The 22,067-nt window shown below is 38.3% G+C and overlaps 1 protein-coding gene across 1 annotated transcript in view; it reads left to right on the plus strand.

Annotated features, from left to right (window-relative positions):
* The window catches only part of BRAF (B-Raf proto-oncogene, serine/threonine kinase), a 158,018-nt gene that overhangs the window by 62,010 nt on the left and 73,941 nt on the right, over positions 1-22,067 (plus strand). Inside the window, 2 exon segments of the mRNA XM_036761459.1 lie at positions 3,305-3,406; positions 15,670-15,933. Coding sequence (XP_036617354.1) covers positions 3,305-3,406; positions 15,670-15,933 — 366 coding nt within the window.

Genomic DNA, 22,067 nt, shown 5'->3' on the forward strand with positions numbered 1-22,067 from the left:
CCCTTCCCTTTTCTCTCTTTCTTTCAAAACTTACAGAAACCTAGTCATTCTCTTCATGTTTCATTCTAATTTCGGCTACATTAGTTTTTTTGTGCAAAACCCTTTTAATTTTATATAATGAAATTTTTCACTTACATATAATGTAAAATTATCCATTTTATTTCCCATCTCTCTCACTTATTCCCTTATCCATAGATGTCAGTGACAAGTACATTTTTCTGTGCTCCCCTAATTTACTTAGGATAATCACCCTTTATGTTGAAATCATTTATCCATTTTGACCTTATCTTGGTATATGGTGTTAGATGTTGGTCTATGCCTAGTTTCTTCTAAACTTCTTTCCAATTTTCCCATTATTTTTTGTCAAATGGTGAGTTCTTACCCCAAAAGCTTAGATCTTTGAGTTCCTCTGGGCTAGGTAGTGGCTTTCCCTCTGGAATTTATGAATGAATGAAGAAGTATTTATTCTTAATGTGTTCAAGCACTGTGCTAAGCTCTGAGGACACAGATAAAAAAGTAAGAGAGTCCCTGCTCCCAAGAAGCTCATGTTGAAGTGGGAGAATTAATATACATTAAAGGTTTCAGGTGCCAGTTAGATGGAAGGGTCTTGTGGCCCTTAGAGTGCAGCAGCAAAGTAAATGGTAAAAAAGTAAAACCTCCTCTTTGATGTTATTTCCACTGATAAAACCATGGCCGTTTATGATGTTTAACTATTTGACAGTGCCAAGGACTTTGGTGACAAGTACTTTCTTGGTTTTCAGTAGCTAAGAATTGTGGCTATTCTTGTAGCACCTATAAGAGCAGTTGCCAGACTACATCTCTACAGAGATTGCTTTCCAGGATGATAACTACAAGCACTGGACTGGAAGAATTGCAATCCCAAAGATTCTAGGATTCAGGGTTCTGGGTTTTCCCTGTAGGAGTCTGAGGAGAGATGGTGGTCAAGGTGGAAGCAAAGGTTTGAGTTACCTTGCACATTCTGCCTCTTGTCTCTCAGGGTGCCTTGCTGGGTCTGCCTGCCCTGTGGGAGCAGCACTTAGCAGTTGATGAAGGTGACTGGCCCCTTCTCCAATGGAATTGCTTCCCCGGATGACTGCTAAGGAGACCAAGATGGTGGTCTAGGAGTTTTGCTACTTCCAGGGCTCTTGTGCTTATTTGCCTTTTGGTGGCAATTGGTCAGCAGTTATTATTAGTAGTTGTGAGGAAGGTGGACCCTTTTTCTCAATGATTTCTGTCCCTATTGATGGCTGGAAGCAGCTCTGGTGGTTTGGAAGACACTGCTTTTCCCAAGGTTCAGGGTCCTGGGATATCTCCATTGAAGTCTGAGGGGATGTGGTGGTTGTGGTTTGACTTGCTTAGCACTTGTTTCCTTCTCTTTTTGAGAATGCTTTGTTGCTTTTACCTAGGACAGTTTGTGATGTAGATATTTCAGTCAGTCAATAAAACATTTATTAAGCACTAACTCTATGTCAGGCACTGTGATAAGCACTAGGGATATAAAATACAGTTCCAGCCCTCAAGCTCACAATCTAATGATTAAATCTTAATATTTAAACAGTCTGGATGACCATATGTATAAATGTAAAGGTGATTCTTCTTTATTTGTGGGGTTAGCTAGGGAATATATTAAATCGCTTCTGAAGTAGATTAAATGATTCTGTAGGAAGAAAGTACAGATGTAGGAGGCTGGGCCAGGTATTTTTCCCTGTCAGCCATTGAATCTAAATTATAAGCATTTGTTTTCTCTTAGTATTCCCAGTTTCTGGCACAGTGTGTTGCTCATGATAGGCATTAGTAGATGTGTGTTTAATGAAGAAAAAAGGAATGCTAGGAGATGGGAGTTGGTTACCTTTGAGCATATGACACTTAGTTAACTACTGTCCCCTACTGGATACTCTCTCCTCTCTGGGTTTTTCATGATGCTGCTTTGTGGTTCTCTTTCTACCAGTCTAACCAATCCTTTTTGCTCTTTGAAGGATCCTAATCCATGCCCTCTCACCTTTGCATGGTTGTACCCCATCTTTTCCCTAAGCCCTTTGTACTTTCTCTTAATTTCATATATATCCTATATTTTTTTACCTTTGGACATGTATCCTCTTAGGAAAATCTAAGCTCTTGGAAAGGAAAGGACTGTCTTACTAAATAGGTTCTTAATAAATGCTTGTTGTTCAGTCCTCTTTGCTTTACCATGGGATCATTGTTGTTAATATAGAATTCAGGCCTAGTATCTGAATGACTGTTTGGATTCCAGGACTAAATTTACACCTTTCAAATGATCAGCTTTATCCTCAGATGGTAGGAGGTGAGATGTGAGCAGAAGATGTTCAGTTCATGAAGTTTGCACAAGGCTTCAGGGTGAGTTTGCAGGAGCCTGGTGGTAGTGTTTGTTTTTTTTGTTTTTTTTGTTTTTTTTTTTTAAGGCAGAATCTTCCTTGATCCTATCCACCTCCCCCATCTTCCAGATGCCTAAGGCTTTGGTACAGTTCCCTGTGTCCATGACTAACATCACAGTAAGATATGGCTTCTGTGAAAATGTCTTATGTTACACAATTAGCCTCACTTCCTTATCAAAACTCCATTATACTTAAGCCATCTCGGTTTGTTTTTAATACCACTTGCTACTAATTTGTGAGTTACTGATAGGCTTAATCTTTCTAAAAGGTTGGATTTCAGGATGACATGTTAACTAGTTAACCTAAGTGTATAGGGGAGATGTATTTTTGAGCAGTTTTCTAGAGCTTCTTGTCAACTCCAGATATCCTCTGTAATTCATTCCAGACTAATAAATCAATGAGTAAAAAGCAGGGACTTACTGTATTATTCACTTAGCACCACATCTCCAAACCTAGTCTGCCCTCCAATAACCATTTTTAGGGCCCCCTAGCTCAATAAAAATAAGAATGTAGTGGATTGTGGATTGGTACATTGAATATTCAAACCATTCTGTCTGTGACCCTGTTCTGTTTTAAGCTTTGCTCCTCCCATATCACCCCATCTTTTTCTCCTAGCTTCCTTTTCTTCCCCCATTTAAGGGATTCTTTCTGTTTTATTCAACATAATTTTAAAATTTCTCTCTTCTTAAGCATATGTGCGTGATAATGGGCTTAGACCTGTTCTCAGTTTTAAACATATATCTCAATCCAATATAGGCAACAAGTTGGAAATTACAGTAATGATGGGCTACTTATTGGGAACTAATTACTATTTTGTAATTTAAGAAGTTAATTTTTTTTTCATTATCAAGTGATTAAATAGTTCACACACATCCTAAAGGAGTTTTCTATGTTATTTTGTATGGTTTTAGGTGTGGAATATCAAGCAAATGATTAAACTGACACAGGAACACATAGAGGCCCTATTGGACAAATTTGGAGGAGAACATAATCCACCATCAATCTATCTGGAGGTAAGGTGTTGAATATCAGATATTTTGGGGAGTCATAAGCAGAAAATATATTTTATTTTTAAAATCAGCTAAAGAAACTTAAAATGATTTTCATTGGAAAAGCCCTTAAAAAGAGTATTTCAGTAGTCAGCATATTAACCCTATTAGTCTGAAAAACATGGGGAAGTTTGGTATATAATGTTTATTCTCAGGGGAAAACCCCATCTGTGAAATTTCAGAATTCTTGATATATAGTTTATAATTAGAATTTACTAGTGTAATGATAAAGGTGGTAAGGAGTAACTCTAAGATGAAGGTTGTTCAAGTTAATGGACTTGAAAAAAAGGAGCCCTGGGAAAGAATAAGACTATAGATTCAGGGGGGTGGGGAATCCTAGACAGAAGAAATATGTCTCTAAATCTTTAAGGGGCCAAGGACATTATTTGCAGACAGAAATAACAGTTCATTTCAGGGAACAGATAGTAAATCCTCCTCCCCCACCCCTGAAGAGCTAAAGCCCAACCCTGGCTTGCAGTTGTTGGTGAGCAGATCTTTTTTCAAGGATTTATGGAAAAACATAAACAAGAATCACAGAATCTGTGTTGAAAGAGGCCTCAGTGACTCTTGTTCAGTCTTTATCTGAGTAAGAATTCTCTCTACTAACTTCGTCCCACCCACCCACAAGATGGTCATCCATCTTTTTTTTTTCTCTATTTCTTGAAGTAGTCCATTCTCCTTTTTGGAACCAAAATCTACCTTCTTCAATTTCTTTTTTTTTTCTTTTTTTTTTAAATTTATTTAACATATTTAGTTTTCAGCATTGATTTTCACAAGAGTTTGAATTACAAATTTTTTCCCCATTTCTATCCTCCCCCCCACACCAAGATGGCATATATTCTGCTTGCCCCATTCCCCAATCAGCCCTCCCTTCTGTCACCCCACTGCCCTCCCATCCCCTTTTCCCTTCCTTTCTTGTAGGGCAAGATAAATTTCTACACCCCATTGCCTGTGTATCTTATTTTCTAGTTGCATGCAAAAACTTTTTTTTTTGTTTTTGAACATCTGTTTTTAAAACTTTGAATTCCAAATTCTCTCCCCTCTTCCCTTCCCACCCACCTTCCCTAAGAAGTCAAGCAATTAAACATAGGCCACATGCGTATCATTATGTATAACCCTTCCACAATACTCATGTTGTGAAAGACTAACTATATTTTGCTCCTTCCTAACCTGTCCCCCTTTATTGAATGTTCTCCGTTGGCCCTGTCCCTTTTCAAAAGTGTTTGTTTTTTATTACCTCCTCCCCCATCTGCCCTCCCTTCTATCATCCCCCTTTTTTTATGTTCTTCCTCCTCCTTTCCTGTGGGATAAGATACCCAATTGAGTGTGTATGGTATTCCCTCCTCAGGTCAAATCTGATAAGAGCAAGATTCACTCATTCCCCGTCACCTGCCTCCTCTTCCCTTCCTACAGAACTGCTTTTTCTTGCCACTTTTATGCGAGATAATTTACCACATTCTATCTCTCCCTTTCTCCCTCTCTCAATATATTCCTCTCCCATCCCTTAATTTGATTTTATTTTTTTTTAGATATCCCTTCATATTCAACTCACCCTGTGCCCTCTGTCTATATATATACACACACATATATATATACATATATACACTCACATACATGTATACACACACACACATATATATATACATACACACACACACACATATATATATATGTGTGTGTGTATATATATATATGCATATTCCCTTCAGCTACTCTAGTACTGAGGTCTCATGAATCATACATATCATCTTTCCATGTAGGAATGTAAACAAAACAGTTCCACTTTAGTAAGTCCCTTGCGATTTCTTTTTCTTGTTCTTTTTCTTGATTACCTTTTCATGCTTCTCTTGATTCTTGTGTTTGAAAGTCAGATTTTCTATTCAGCTCTGGTCTTTTCACTGAGAAAGCTTGAAAGTCCTCTATTTTATTGAAAGTCCATATTTTGCCTTGGAGCATGATACTCAGTTTTGCTGGGTAGGTGATTCTTGGTTTTAACCCTAGCTCCACTGACCTCCGGAATATCGTATTCCAAACCCTTCCATCTCTTAATGTAGAAGCTGCTAGATCTTGTGTTATTCTGATTGTGTTTCCGCAGTACTCAAATTGTTTCTTTCTGGCTGCTTGAAGTATTTTCTTCTTGATCTGGGAGCTCTGGAATTTGGCGACAATATTCCTAGGAGTTTTCTTTTTGGGATCTATTTGAGGAGGCGATCTGTGGATTCTTTCAATTTCTATTTTGCCCTGTGGCTCTAGAATATCAGGGCAGTTCTCCTTGATAATTTCTTGAAAGATGATATCTAGGCTCTTTTTTTGATCACGGCTTTCAGGTAGTCCAATAATTTTTAAATTATCTCTCCTGGATCTATTTTCCAGGTCAGTGGTTTTTCTAATGAGATATTTCATATTGTCTTCCACTTTTTCATTCCTTTGGTTCTGTTTTATAACATCTTGATTTCTCATCAAGTCACTAGCTTCCACTTGCTCCAGTCTAATTTTTAAGGTAGTATTGTAGTATTTTCTTCAGTGGTCTTTTGGATCTCCTTTTCCATTTGGCTAATTCTGCCTTTCAAGGCATTCTTCTCCCCATTGGCTTTTTGGAGCTCTTTTGCCATTTGAGTTAGTCTATTTTTTAAGGTGTTGTTTTCTTCAGTATTTTTTGGGGTCTCCTTTAGCAAGTCATTAACATTTCATGGTTTTCTCGCATCCTTCTCATTTCTCTTCCCAATTTTCCTCTACTTCTCTAACTTGCTTTTCCAAATCCTTTTTGAGCTTTTCCATGGCCTGAGACCAGTTCATGTTTTTCTTGGAGGCTTTTGATGTAGGCTCTTTGACTTTGTTGATTTCTTCTGTCTATATGTTTTGGTCTTCTTTGTCACCAAAGAAAGATTCCAAAGTCTGAGACTGAATCTGAGTCCGTTTTCGCTGCCTGGCCATGTTCCCAGGTAACTTACTTGACCTTTGAGTTTTTCATTGGGGTATGACTGCTTGTAGAGCAAAGAGTACTTTGTTCCAAGCTTGAGGGGATGTGACATTGATTTCAGAGCTATTCCTATACAGCCAGCTCTCCCACACCAGCACTCCTCCTTCCCCAAGAACCCTCAACCCGGACTGGACTCAGATCTTAAGCAGGCTCTACACTCCTGCTCTGATCTGCCACTTAATTTCTCCTACCACGTGGGCCTGGGGCCAAAAGCAACTGTAGCTGTAGTTCTGTAGCTGCACCACCTCCGCTGCCCCAGGGGCATGGCTGAACCATGAACTCCTATCACTCTATCCCCTGCAGCTTTTCCCACTAACCTCCTCTGTTGTCTTTGGTGTTTGTGGGTTGAGGAGTAGGGTAACTTCCACAGCTCACTGATTCAGGGCACTAGGGCCTGCTGCACCCGGCTCCTGGTCTGGTTGGTTCACGCAGCCCACACTGGGCTCTGCTCTGCTCCACTCCCAGCTCCGTGCGCGATAGACCTCACCCAGGACCATCCAGGCTGTCCTGGGCTGGATCCCTGCTTCCCTCTGCTATTTTGTGGGTTGTGCAGTTCTAGAATTTGTTCAGAGCCATTTTGTATAGGTTTTTGGAGGGACCTGGGGGGGAGCTCAAGCAAGTCCCTGCTTTCCAGCCACCATCTTTGCTCCTCCCCCCTTCTTCAATTTCTTACCCAGGAATTCTTAAACTAGGGTCCTATTTTCCTATTTACTTTTTAAAAAAACTAACTTTTTGGAGTACTATTCCAGTATAAGTTTCCTTTGTTATCTAATTTATTGTATTTTGTGCATTTGAGAACTTTATTCTGAGATGGGATCCATAGGCTTTATCAGACTGCCAAAAGGGTCCAGGATACAAAAATGTTTAAGAACCCCAGTTCAACTCATTGTTCCTCATTCTGCCATCTGAGAAGAAGAGCACAGCTAATCCTTCTTTCCTCTGTTAACCTGTCTTCTTACTCGACCCCCAGAGCCTCCTGTTCTCCAGGCTAAACATCTTCAGTTCATTTAATTTGCTATGTTTGTTGGCATCTTTTACCAACCTGATTATCTTTGTTATGCACTTCCTAATATGTGACACCCAGAACTGAGAAAAATAGTTTGGGTGAAGTCTAGCCAGTAAAGAGTACGGTAGAAATATCACTTCCCTCATTATGCCCTTCCTTGTGCTTCTGCCTCTCTTAATGCAGCCTACAATTTTGTTAGCTCTTTTGGCTGCCATATCACACTGTTGATTTATACTGATGTTGCAGTCTGCTAAAAGCCCCAGATACCAAAAGATACTTTGTTTTTGTTTCACAGATAACACACAGGAGGCACTGGAGCTTTCATGTTCCACCCTCTAACAGGTTCACTCTTGATCTGGTCAGACAGGCAGATACCTTCGGAGGGGCTTTAATAATCAACTTTATTCTAGTCTAGTCTTCTCAGAAAGGTTACTGATAGTGGGAGAACCAGCTCCTACAGCATTCCCTAATCACCCTTCTCACAGGGGTCGGCGAGAAGTGGGGGCAAGTACCCGTATGTCTCAATGGGGTCAGTCGAGACAGGCACAGTTTGTGTACTCCCCTAAATCTCCTCAAGCCTCAGCAGGGCCTAGTTGAGGCAGGTACATGCACATGCATTCCTCACAGGTTAACTTTAGCAATATTGTCATTCTGTGCAAGCATAGTAAATATCAATTATGTCACTCCCATATCTCATGGCACGGCCTCAGTAGGGCTGCCTATCGCTATGATTCTAGGAATTACTAGTATCCTTGGCTATTCTGGGAGTTATTATCTAACACCTGGAAACTAGGCCTCACCATGGCCATGGATCCCGAGAAACTGAACTCTAAAAATAACAAAATCCTCCTTACATTCAATTTTCTAGGTCTTTTTGACATTCTGGATTACTTTAGTAGCCCTGAGATCAAATATTTTATTATAGATGACCTTCTCTTGATAAATATAATCTGTTGTGGAGGAATCTCACAAGAAGAATCACTAAGCTAATGTTTGACAGAACTAACAAATTATATTGTTCTGGCAGTCAGACTGTAATCCTCGGCATAGTTTTTTCTGTTGTGGCTATCCTATTTGAAGTAGAATCTCAAAGGGGCCAATGAGAAAACAAACAGTTAATTTAAATTGTTGCTTTTTTTAATTGATGGTACTTGTTATTGATACTTTTGTTTTCCCATCCCACTCATTTCTGAGTATATCTTTTACCACTTGTAATGCCAATCACAGCAGCACACCTGAGGACTGCTGCTGTGAATAATTTTAAGGGTCTAATCACACAGTATAATGAACTCTCACACAGTATAATGAACTATTTATTCAGAACTAAACATTGTTCAATAAACTAAAACATAACATTCATAGCAACATAAAAACTTATTACTAAGGTGGCCACATAGTATATCTTATAGCATTCCTCAGAATACTCACACAGCATATATCGTTGCATCCCCAAAATACTTGTTTACACAAGCAGGGGGTCCCAGGTCAGGGTCTTCCCTTGCACAACATATCATCCTTAAGGGGTATCAGAAAATACAAACACCATCCACCCCTAGGTCACAGCAAATTACGGTCTCTTCAGTCAATACAGAATGTCCAAGTAAAGTCCTCTTTCATCTTACCTCAAGGTTGACTTCTAAGTCTCATGGCTCCTCTGTGGGCAGACCACTCCCAGTTCTTGCCTGGGTTCACATGGAGGCAGCTCTCCGCTCTCCACTCCTACTCCTTGTCTGAGCTCATGGGGAGTGCTCCACTCCAAGCTTTTCCTGCTCCTGCCTGCAGCTTCTGTTTCTGGGAAAACAAAGCTTAACAGGGCTGCAACAATATTTACATACATTACCAGCACCATCATCTCAACTCACTTTAACTGCTCTTAGAGGGGACTTAAGCTAAGCCTCCTTCCCATGGGCAAGTCTCCACCCTTCGGTTCAATTCACTTATAAAGACCAACAAAGGGGCTTCTGTCTGAGAAATTAACCCAGACCAACAGACAGGGCTTCTACCTGAGAGAATAACACAGATCAACAGAGGGAGCACCAACATCACAAACATTCTTTCTGTTAGGCCTCTCCACAAGCAAATTCCTACCTCTGCCCACTCAGCAAGCTTCTCTCTTTCAGCTCTGCCTCACTCTCACTCCCTGCTCTTTTTTCTGTTGGGCAAGCTCCTCCCCCAATGGGTTTCATGTGGCTCAGGCTCCATGTGACTCAGGATACACCACAGCTTTGAACTGGGCCAGAGCTCAAAGCAGGTCCTATTCCATTAATATTACATTACATTAACATCACATTAAGCACTTAATGTGTTATGGAAGCTTAACTCCAAAAGAAAAAAGAGCAAAAAATCCCACTTTGCTTGCAGTTACACCACCCAGTAAACCTTCCTTTGTAACAAAGATTTAAAAAGAAGAAAAACTACTTCCTGATGTTAGTTAGCTCCAAGCAGTTTATAAAAAAATTTTAATGTGTATGCTTTTACTTAACCCAGCAAGATTTTGTTAAATTAACTTTTATTGAGGAAAAAATTGCAAATTTAAAAAAAAAAACTAAATGCGAGCTTTACATAAGGAGCCTTAAGGTAAACCATTACAAAAACAAAAACAAGGCAAATTATGAAAATCAAAAATAACATTGAGGTTTATATAGTAAATCCATAGATTTGTTGTTGTTGTTGTTCAGTTTTTGCATCGTGTCTGACTCTTCATGACCTCATTTGTGCTTTTCTTGGCAAAAATACTGGAGTGGTTTGCCATTTCCTTCTCCAGCTCATTTTACAGATGAGAAAACTGAGTCAAACAGGGTTAAGTAACTTGCCCAGGGTCACATAGCTAATAAGTTTCTGAGGCCAGATTTGAACTCCTGTCTTCCTGATTGCAGTCCCAGCACTCTATCCATTGCACCACATAGCTGCCCAAAAATTAACAGATAGTTAAAATCAATGATTGTTTTTGTATGAGGGGCAGGAGGGGGGAAAATCCAGACCAAGGATTTAATGAATAAAGGAAACTCGGTGTTGGAAAACCTTATACTGATACATATTGGCAATTCATTTATAATTTATAACATTAGAGTCTTGGACATAGGGGTTTAATAAATGTTTGGATTAAATTAAATAGTTATTTGGGGCACTGAAAGGTCAGGTGACTTGCCCTCTGGTCACAGAGCTAGTCTGTATCACAGGAAGACTTGAGCTTTAGTCTTTTCTGACTTCAAGATCAGCTCTGTATTCACTGTATTATGGTGCCGCTCTTCATAGAAACACACACAAAAAATGTTCGGAATTGGAACACATTCCAGAATACATTTAGGAACAAGAGCATACAAGATATTTACTTAGTATAGGAATGACATTTTTTCTGCCACTTCTTACCCTCTCTCCTCCATCCTTTTTTCCTTCCTTTCCCCTCTATTGCCCTAATCCTTCCCTGTTTACTTCTTACCTTTCCTTCCTTCTCTTTCCCTTCTAGTTCTCTCTGCTTTTTTCCTTCTTTCCCCTATTCATTTCCCTTGTTTCCATTTCTTTCCTTTCCCTCTTCCCCACTTTTCTTTCTTTCACTTTTCTTTCCATCTTTCTTTTTCCCTCATGGTGCAATCTTCTCTTTCTTTCCTCACTCTTTTTCCTCCTTTCTCTTTCTTTCTCTCTTTCTCCTTTTTTCCTTTGTTCATCTGCTTCTCTTCAGCTCTCCTTCCCCCTTACCTTCCTCCCCTTCCCCACAGTCCATATTCCCAGTTTCTTTCTTTCCCTTCTGCCAGTTCACTCATCCTGCTACCTTATTCCCCTTTCCCTTCCTCAGAATGAGCTTCATTCAGTTGACCAGACATTTTCTGCAAGGAGTTGGGCAAATTGCAGAACTCTACAAGGATATAATGAAAAGGGATAACATCATACAATGTCACCTTAGAATACTTTATATATTGAATGAATGGAATGACAGAATAGATTAAATTTCCCCCAAATGAGAGAACATTTATTGGAAGAAACTCAAATCATTCTTGTAACCTTTCTAAAATATAGCATGGAGTTGCTACAGAATACTTTATTCTGTGACCATTAGTGAATGATATCCTACTGTTAATTGACATGAAGGTATCATATAAATGTTTGCCTTTGCTTCTTATTCAGACCTGCCCCTGAAATCAATGTGGCTTAAGATCACAGCTAGCTTGTCTTCATTAGCATCTCTGAGCATTAGTGGGATGGAATCCATCAATAAACTGGGGCTCTGGAAGAGTACACTGTGTTATAAATAACAGGGTAGGTAAAGATACCTATCTTTATGCATTGATTATGTATCAATGCATAAAGTGCCAGGCACTGTGTGTGAAAGTTACAGCTGATATTGAGAGGTTTAAAGTTGAGAGACCATTTCCTAGACATGCTCATGTTTGATTGCCATAATAGTTCTGTGAAATAGATGTTACAGGTGATATCCCCATTTTATAGATGAGGAAGTGGAGACTCAGAGAGGTTGTGATTTGCCCATGGTCATCCAGCTGGTAGTGAGCAGCTAGGTGGTAAAGTGGAGTGGAGTGCTGGGCCTGGAGTCAGGAAGACCTGAGTTCAAATTTGGCCTCACATAGTTATTAGCTATGTGAAAAGTTGCCTGAGCTTTCTCATCTGTAAAATGTAGCTGGAGAAGGAATAGCAAACCACTCCAGTATCTTTGCCAAGAAACCCAAATGAACTAATAAAGAATTGTACGTGACAATAACTACCACGCAGCTAGTAAATGTCAGAGAGGGAGATTTAAACCCTAGGGACTTAAAAGTCCAACATTCCTCTATACTACCCTGCCCGTTAAAAGGTATAATCAGGTGAAGGCATCTAGAAACCAGAGGGATGTGGGTGTATAGTACCCTGATCAAGGTGAATGGTATGATGATAATGTATATCAGAGAAGGCAAAGCTTTTGAAATCTTATTTGCTCCTTATATCCCTGCCAAGGAGAAAGAACTTTGGATCAGAAAGCACAGAACAAAAATGTCTAATGGGGATTTGAAACCTAAGATGAATGGGAAGATGATAAGGATAGACCTAATTTGAATTTATCATTAAGCCTAGACCAACTGCATCCCAGTTTACATTCCAGTTATGCAAAATTCCTTAAATTAACAATAACCATCTGCTCATTCTTAGAAGACGAGACATTAAACAGGGAAACTTAATATGATTGCTCAAGGTATTTGCTATTAATATGAACAAATTTGAATGAGTTCAAGTTGGAGAGGATTTCCCTGTAGATGGCCTTCCTTATGCTTTTGTGAATAGATGACACAGTGATGATTGTATCAAGCTCTAGAACATTGCAAAGTGTCCTGAATGAGATCCGTAAACATTCAAAAAAGTTTGACTTAATCATCAACACAGGAAAAACCAAGTGGATGGAGAATACTTGTTTTCTAAACTACAACATAGTTAGATGGATAACCTATATAGAGATCAAACATTGTTACTTGTTATCTTGAAAAGTTAGTGCAAACGGATAATGGGTTGAGCCCAACATTAAACAGGAGGAGGTAAGAAGGCTGAATAGTTTTGGAGAAACTGTCAAGCTTCGTCAGTGACCCACATTTCTTCCTTTAAAAAAAAGCCCCATATTTTTAACATCAGTATTTACCCAGAATTGTTATATGGGTTTAAGTTGTAGAACACAATGATCTCCAAACAGTCAAAAAAGAGTACTTAGAGTACAATGAAGAGATGCTTGGTGAGTGTGAGCAGAATGTAACAGATAATAAGAGATTATTAAAAAGCATTGATTAAGTACTTAAAATGTGCCAGACACTGTGCTACAATTCTGGGAATGGGAGGGCAGGCGTGGGGGGAAAGAGTTGGACAGACTTTACCGTTCAGGAATTTATATTCTGTAAGCCAGAAATAAATGTACACATGAAACTAAATTTTATTCATATATGTGTGTATATATATACATGTGTGTGCATACACACACACACACACACATTGTGTATATATGTTTATATACATACATACATTGTAATTAAAAAGTACTCTTGGGGTAGTTATTAGCTTCCAGGAGATCCAAAATGGTCTCATGTTCATGCCTCCACACTTCAGGTGGAATTGATACTTGAGTTGAATTGTGATGAAAGCTAGAGATGTTAGGTGGTGGAGCTGAGAAAGAGGTCCATTACAGATATTGGGAATGACTTATGCGCAGGGGCAGAGACAAGAAATGGAATATTGTATACATCGTACAGCATGTTTGAACTTGGAATTTGGCTGGAGTGTAGAGTGCTTGAAGGATGATAAGATACAATCAGTCTGAAAAAGTAGGCTGGAGCCAGATTTGAGAGGACTTTAAAAGTTAAACAGAGTGATAATTTGAATTTTATTGTAGAAGCATTAGGGAACCATTGGTGTCTTTTAAGCAGCTGAGTTTTACAGTTAGATCCATGTTTTAGGATTATCACTTTGGCAACTCTGTGGAGGATGGATTGCAGAGGGAAGATCCTGGAAATGGGAAGACCTATTGAAAGACTAGTATTCCAGAGAGAGTGATGATAAGGTTTAAGTGGGCAGAAAGATTGAAAGAGATGTTGCGGCACAGAATAAACAAGACTTATAACCGATTGGGTATGAGAAAGTAAGGAAGAGTGAAGAGTTGAGTCTTACTCTGAGGCTGGAAACCTGGGTAACTATGAAGAAGCAAAGGGGTAAAGTATGTCACCAAATATATGATCAAAAAAAAGTAAAATGGTCATGTGGTGATGATGAGAAATAACCAGTGGACAGCCTTTATATTCCAATAGAATTTAATGATACTTAGAGAAAGAAAAGCCCCTACCACACTGGGCTAGTCACCTCTGTTGAAATTAAAGGAGGTCATGGACAAGTGTTACACAGACTGGGCAAGCTTAGATGAGTTGTGATTGGGACTTGTAGAGAGATCATCCATGTCAGTAAGGTCATACGTCGATCTGAGGACATTCCGGGGCCTGTGCTAGGCACTAAGGGAAAAAAGGCAAAGCGGTCCCTGCCTTCAAGTAAACACAGGTAAGTTGGGAGTGACACGGTCAGAACAGTGTTTTAGAATATATGGTTTTGGCAGCTACTCTTTCCTGGTGCATGGAGTATAGATTGGAGAGGGGAGAGATTGAAAGTAGGGAGGTTATTGTAATATCCAGGATAGTGGTAATGGAGTGGGCCCACAAAAGAGATTAGAACGAGGGTGTATATTTAAATAGAGAGATTTGGAAGTAGAATCAGCAAAACGTGGCAATTGATTGGGTATGGGAGGTGGTGGAGAATGAGTTTAGGAAGACTCGAAGGTTTTAAACCTAATTGATTAGAAAGGATAGTGTTGTCCACAGCATAAGAAAGGAAGTTCAGAAGAGGGATGGGGGTGGAGAGCATAGGTGCTGAGGGATTTTTTAGATGTATTTAATATCTGTAGGATATCTAGATGGAAATATCTGAGAGACTGTTGATGATAGCTGAACCCAAGAAAATTCAGAGAAAGTGTATAGAAAGAGAAGAGGACCTAGCATAGACTCTTGTGTACACCCCACACATAGAAAGGAATAATGTGCTGAATGAGCCAACAAAAGCAGCTGAGTGGATGAGCAGATGGGAAGATAACCAGGAAACAGCAGCATCAAGAAAATCGAGCAAAAAGAGTGTGTCGAAGAGGCGGGGGTGTTCAGTAGTGTCAAATGTGGTAAACCGGTCAAGGATTAGGACTGAGAGGAAGCTATCAGATTTAGCAATTAATAGATCATTAGTGTCTTTGAAAATAATTGTTTCAGTTGACCTAACCATTCAAACTGGAAAAACTTAGTTGAGGAAGAATTCCTATTATCTTAATTGACATAGATGGACAAACTATAGAGACTATATGTATATAAATCCTGGACAGACTATACAAATGGAAATGAGTTGGACTCAGGATTAAACAGGAAGAGCAGATCATGTCTATGAGATTTATGGGATATTTCCAGAGAACTGTTTTTTGGTTAAAAAACTAAAAGACTAATTTAGTGTGTATATAAAAGATGCGGCTTTTCAGGTTTATTGATTTAAAGTAAGAAATATATCACGAACCTACTTCCTGACTCTTTAAAGACTGAGGATTACTCTGATATTTTTCATTCTAATTATTGACCTAATCTTATTGACCTAATTCCAACAAAAGTACTATGATCAGAACCTTAGATTTGAGACTTCCTTTGAACAACCAGTGCAAACTCAAGATTAAATATTCAATTCTATTTTTCTTTGTAGGCCTATGAAGAGTACACCAGCAAGCTAGATGCACTTCAACAGCGGGAACAACAATTATTAGAGTCCATGGGGAATGGAACTGATTTTTCTGTTTCTAGCTCAGCTTCAACAGACACAGTTACATCTTCTTCCTCTTCTAGCCTTTCAGTGGCACCTTCGTCTCTTGCAGTTTTTCAGAATCCCACAGATGTGTCAAGAAGCAACCCTAAGTCACCACAAAAACCTATTGTTAGAGTCTTCCTGCCCAACAAACAGAGGACTGTGGTAAGTAAACCTTGTATGTCTTCATCTTGCCTGCTCTATATTCTTGGTACATTTTAGACAGAGCAGATGTAGAAACCATAATATATTAGTCTTAATATAAACTGCATATTTTCCCCAGACCTGTCTTGTATGAAACCTAAATGCAGCCTAATAATCAGTGTTATTCTTCGACTCATACCTCTATTTTTTCTTTAAAAATAACTCATTTTAAGTATGGCTATGATCTATATTTGAATGAATATGATAATTCATGAAAAGATCATGCTATCTAGTGATAATATGAATATATTCCTTGGTGCTTAATTAAGTGCAACATTTCTTTAAAATGTATTGTGTTGTCATCTTCAGTGTTACCTCTGATGACCTGATACTATTGACCTAATTACAGTAAAGGTGATATCATCAAAACCTTTTATTTGATATACCCCCTTTTACAACTCAGTCCATAGCCAATTTCTACATAAAACATTACTAGTGTAATTTGGAAAGTTTGGAATAGGGGAATGGCTTAACAAATTATGGTATTTGAAGGTGATGGAATACTATCATGCTGTAAGAAATGATGAAGGAGATTTTAGGAAAATTTGGGAGGACTTGTATGAACTAATGCAAAGTAAAGTGAGCAAAACCAAAAGAACATTTTGTACAATGACAACATTAGTGTCAGGATAAACAGCTTTGAAAGACTTAGGAATTATGATCAACATAATAACCAACCTTAGTTCCAAAAGACTCATGATAAAAGATGCTGTCCACCTCCACAGAGATGGCTAATGGACTCAGAATACAGATTGAAGCATCTTTTCTTTTCTTCCTTTCTGTCTTTTTGGACATAGCTCATGTGGGGATTGGTTTCATTTAACTATACATATTTATAACAGGTTTTGTTTTTCTTGCCTTCTCATTGAATGGGGGAGTTGGGAGAGCATGAAGTTAGAATTGAAAATAAAAAATTGAATTTAAAGAAAGAAATCACAGGTCATTGGAAGTAAAAATGTGTATGATACTAGGCAAAGTGGCAGTGATCCAAAGATAAAGTAAGGCATAGACACATCCCTCAGGGACCTTAGAATCTAAAGGTGATGAAAGAAAAAATATATACTCAAATGACTGTAACACAAGGTAGATTGTGGTAATGTGAGGGTTGAAACCATGTGCAATGGGAAATTTGAGGATTGAAAAGTCATTTTTAATTGGCAGGCCTTGGAAAGATAGATTTGGGGGAGCCTTGAGAGAAAAAAGAAGCTCTAAATCTTTAAGGGGCCAAGGACATTTTTTACAGATGGAAATAACAGTTCAGTTCAGGGAACACATAGTAAGCAGCCCTGAAGAGCTAATGCCTAAGCCTGGCGTGCAGTTGTTGGCGAGCAGATCTTTTGTCAAGGGTTTATGGAAAAACATGAACAAGAATCACAGAATCTGAACTGAAAGCAACCTCATTTACTCTAGTTCAGTCTTCATTTGAGTAAGAATCCCCAAAATGGTCATTCATCTTTTTTTTAAGATCTCTACTATTTCTTGAAGTTGTCTATTATCCTTTTTGTATGTCCTGTTATTAGGAAGTATTTGTTTAGGTAGAACCAAAATCTGCCTTCTTCAACTTCTAACCCAGGAATTCTTAAACTAGAATCCATATATTTACTTAAAAAAAAAACTTTTTGGAGTGCTCTTTCAAATACAAGTTTTCATTGTAATCCAGTGTATTTTATTTTATGCATTTGAGAACTTTATTCTGAGATGGGATCCATAGACTTCATCTCTGTCGGTTCTGGGCATTCTCTCTGGCTATCTATTTCCAATGCCTGGAAATGCCCTCTCTTTCCACTCTGACTACTGACCTCCCTGGTGGCTTCCTTTAAGTTGTAAAATCCTGTCTCTTACAGGGAGTCTTCCCCAGTGCCTCTCTCTGTTAATTATTGCCTATTTATCCTTCATATAGCTGGTTTGTATATATTTATCTGCATATTGTCACTCCTCCCCCCAGTTGGATTGTAAATTCCTTGAGAGTAAGGATTGTCTTTTGCCTCTTTTTGTAAACCTAGTGCTTAGCACAGTGCCTGGCACATAGTAGGTGTTTAACAAATGTTCATTGAATTGGATGGAACTGCTGAGGTCTCTTCCTATCTTTAAAAAAAAAAAAATCTTTACTTGAACTGAATCTGCTTTACCACAAGTTATTATATCTTTTCTCCTTTTAAATTAAAAGTGTCATCTGTATTCACTACTTTGACTTTCTTACCACCCACCTACTCCTCATCTCCTTCCAATATAGCTTAATTTTGGGACATGTTTCTGAGATGCCTGTGAGACTTCTATTTTGAAATATCTGGTAGGCAATCTCACAATCAGCATGCCTAAAACCTAACTCTGTCCTCTCTCCACTGAAATCCATTCTTCTCCCTAACTTGCTTACTTCTGCTGTAGGTACCACCATCCTCTTAATAGCCCAGGCTAAAACCTTAATGCTCTCCCAGACTTTTTCTTTTTTTTTTTTCTTTAATTTATTTAGTTTTCAGCATTGATTTTCACAAGAGTTTGAATTACAATTTTCTCCCCATTTCTACCCTCCCCCCCACTCCAAGATGGCATATATTCTGCTTGCCCTGTTCCCCAGTCAGCCCTCCCTTCTGTCACCCCACTCCCCTCCCATCCTCTTTTCCTTTCCTTTCTTGTAGGGCAAGATAAATTTCTACACCCCATTGCCTGTGTATCTTATTTTCTAGTTGCATGCAAAAACTTTTTTTTGTTGTTTTTGAACATCTGTTTTTAAAACTTTGAGTTCCAAATTCTCTCCCCTCTTCCCTTCCCACCCACCCTCCCTAAGAAGTCAAGCAATTCAACATAGGGCACATGCGTGTCATTATGTATAACCCTTCCACAATACTCATGTTGTGAAAGACTAACTATATTTGCTCCCTCCTAACCCATCCCCCTTTATTGAATTTCTCCCTTGGCCCTGTCCCCTTTCGAAAGTGTTTGTTTTTGATTACCTCCACCCCCATCTGCCCCCCCTTCTATCATCCCCCCCCCTTTTTTTATCTTCTTCCTCCTTTTTTCCTGTGGGGTAAGATATCCAAATGAGTATGTATGGTATTCCCTCCTCAGGTCAAATCTGATGAGAGCAAGATTCACTCATTTCCCCTCACCTGCCTTCTCTTCTCTTCCTACAGAACTGCTTTTTTCTTGTCACTTTTATGCGAGATAATTTACCCCATTCTATCTCTCCCTATCTCCCTCTCTCAATATATTCCTCTCTTATCCCTTAATTTTATTTTATTTCTTTTAGATATCTTCTCTTCATCTTCAACTTTCCCTGTGCGCTCTCTCTCTCTCTCTCTCTATGTATATATATATATATATACACACATACATATATATATACACACATATATACACATATATACACACTCACATGTACATATATACATAAAGATATATATATTATATATATATGTGTGTGTGTGTGTGTGTGTATATATATATATATATATATATATATATATATATATATATATATATATATATATATGCATATTCCCTTAGCTACCCTAATACTGAGGTCTCATGAATCATACACATCATCTTTCCATGTAGGAATGTAAACAAAACAGTTCAACTTTAGTAAGTCCCTTGCGATTTCTTTTTCTTGTTCTTTTCTTGATTACCTTTCATGCTTCTCTTGATTCTTGTGTTTGAAAGTCAGATTTTCTATTCAGCTCTGGTCTTTTCACTGAGAAAGCTTGAAAGTCCTCTATTTTATTAAAAGTCCATATTTTGCCTTGAAGCATGATACTCAGTTTTTCTGGGTAGGCGATTCTTGGTTTTAATCCTAGCTCCATTGACCTCCAGAATATCATATTCCATCCCAGACTTTTTCTTCTGCCTCACCTGTTTGTATCCAGTCAGTTCCGAAGTCCCATGAATTGTTTCTCCACGGCATCTAGCTCATCCGTCCTCTTTACTCACTCTACTGTCCTCCTACTTTAGACTTTGAGCACCTCTCACAAAGTCTCTTAATTGATCTTCCTCACCCAGTCTTTCTTTCCTTTATTGAGTCCATCTTCTGTCTGGCTGGCTACCAAATACTGTGGCACGGGTCTAATAATGTTAGCCTACTTCTCAAAAACCTTTAGTGGCTTCTTTTGCTTCTAGGATAAAAACAAAGGCCTTAGGCCAGCTGTTAAATACTCATACTCACTGTGTTCTAGGCACTGTGCTAACTGTTTGGGATACAAACACTAGCAAATAGAAAAGCAATTCCTGCCGTCAATTATAATGAGGGAATACCACACATAAAAGGGAGCCAGAAAGCTGGAGGGAGTTGTGGAGAGAATCCTAGCTGGGAGGATGAGAAAGCCCCAGGTGCTTAGCCTGGCACCTACGTCCCTACCCAGCCTCACTCCAGCCATTCTAGCCTTGGTTCACCTTTATCCTTCTTCACACATTCTGCATTCCTAATTGTGCCTGGCTTCCTTACAACCTCCTCATTTCTTCAAGGGGATCTACTTAGGTGCCGTTTTCCTCTATATAGCATTCCCTGATCACCCCAGCTGTTAAGAGTTCTTTCCTTTCTCCAGATACTCATAGAATACTGTCTCATGCGCCTCCCCCCGCCCTTTTTTTTTTTTTGGTCCCAATCAACTTCCACTTTGCATTATTGGGACCACACTTTACTATAAGTACCATCCTATATGTACTGTCAGGGAAAACTATGGCAGCAAACCCAAGCAGATTAACCATAAAACAGGGTGGTAATGATGATGACTGAATAGATCTACAGGTTTTGTTATATCTATAGTTCAAAAATATCGAAGCATGTTCAAAATTATTTAATCATAAGTTTGTATTAAAAGTCAATGCAAAGAGCAAGTTTAAAAAGTGTAGTTTTAATGAGGCTGTCCAAGAGTAATATAATTTTTTAAAATAAATTCGTGATGCATCCACCAAATTCTGCACCAGATGTAGCAGGAAGATAATGTTGTTCACAGCAGGAAATCTAACATCATTTTACATATTCAATTTTTAAAAAGTAATTATTACCATCAACTCTCTAACTTCTAGGGCCATGTTAAAGAAATTTCCTATGAAAGATGATTCTATTAAAAATGGAGTTAATGATTAAGGAAGCTATAATTGTGTTTGATGGTGTGCTATGCAATCAACATTTCCACATCTTTAGATTGTGCCTTTAAGCCAATTTCTCCATTAGGTAAACTCATATTTACATCACACAAATAAAAAGGGAGGCAATTGTGAGAAACATTCTTATACCAGAAGCTCAAAATATTTTGCAGCAAAAATTAGATTAAATTTCATGCATTGCTGTTATTACAGTGTTAATGGAACTTAAAAGTTGTTCTCTATAGAGATTTTTATGAAAATACTGTGGTTAATGTGAAAGTTCTTAATTTCAACATCCTACCTGGCAAGGCTCTTATTAGCAAATAGTTAGATTTGGGGGGGCGGAGAGGAGGTGGGTTTAATCACTTCTGAGTTGTATACGTTACAAGTAGTGAGAATCTGTGAGCAGTAAATGAAGTATAGTTGTACAAAAATTAACATAGGAGAACAGAAAGAGAAGCTATGAAAAGGAATATGGTGAGAATCAAATGGGAGATGTCTGTCATAATTAAAAATCTCCATATTAATATTTTCATTTCTGCTTGAGTCTTTTGTTGATATCATTAAGATTTTATTATTTCTCTCTGTTATCTGCATAACTCAGCAAGAGCTAGAAGTCAAGAAATTTTAAACTGAAACATCGACAATTATATGAACAGTATAGCAAGAAGAAAGAGATTAAATAGCTTGATGCTTAGCATCAGAATCTAGTAAATGATGTAAGTATTATTCTTTCAATTCCTTCTGTCAAATAGCAGAAATTATTGTTGAATTGACATGAGAAACCAGTAATAAACATTGTTTAAAAACTGTGTAACACTAGGTTGCTTCCAGATTCCCTTCATCTATTGAGAATGAGATCATTAAAAGAGAAGAGTTAACACCGGTCCCCTCTACTTTAGTTTGATAAAATATCCAGATTTTCAAATATAGATCTTCTTCAGATCTTCTAAACTAGTACCTAATTCCTTGAATTATACCAAAAGAATCTTTTGGTGCACTCATGAAATATT

The sequence above is a fragment of the Trichosurus vulpecula genome, chromosome 5 (genome assembly GCF_011100635.1).
Source record: "Trichosurus vulpecula isolate mTriVul1 chromosome 5, mTriVul1.pri, whole genome shotgun sequence".
In the NCBI taxonomy this organism is placed as follows: Eukaryota; Metazoa; Chordata; class Mammalia; order Diprotodontia; family Phalangeridae; genus Trichosurus; species Trichosurus vulpecula.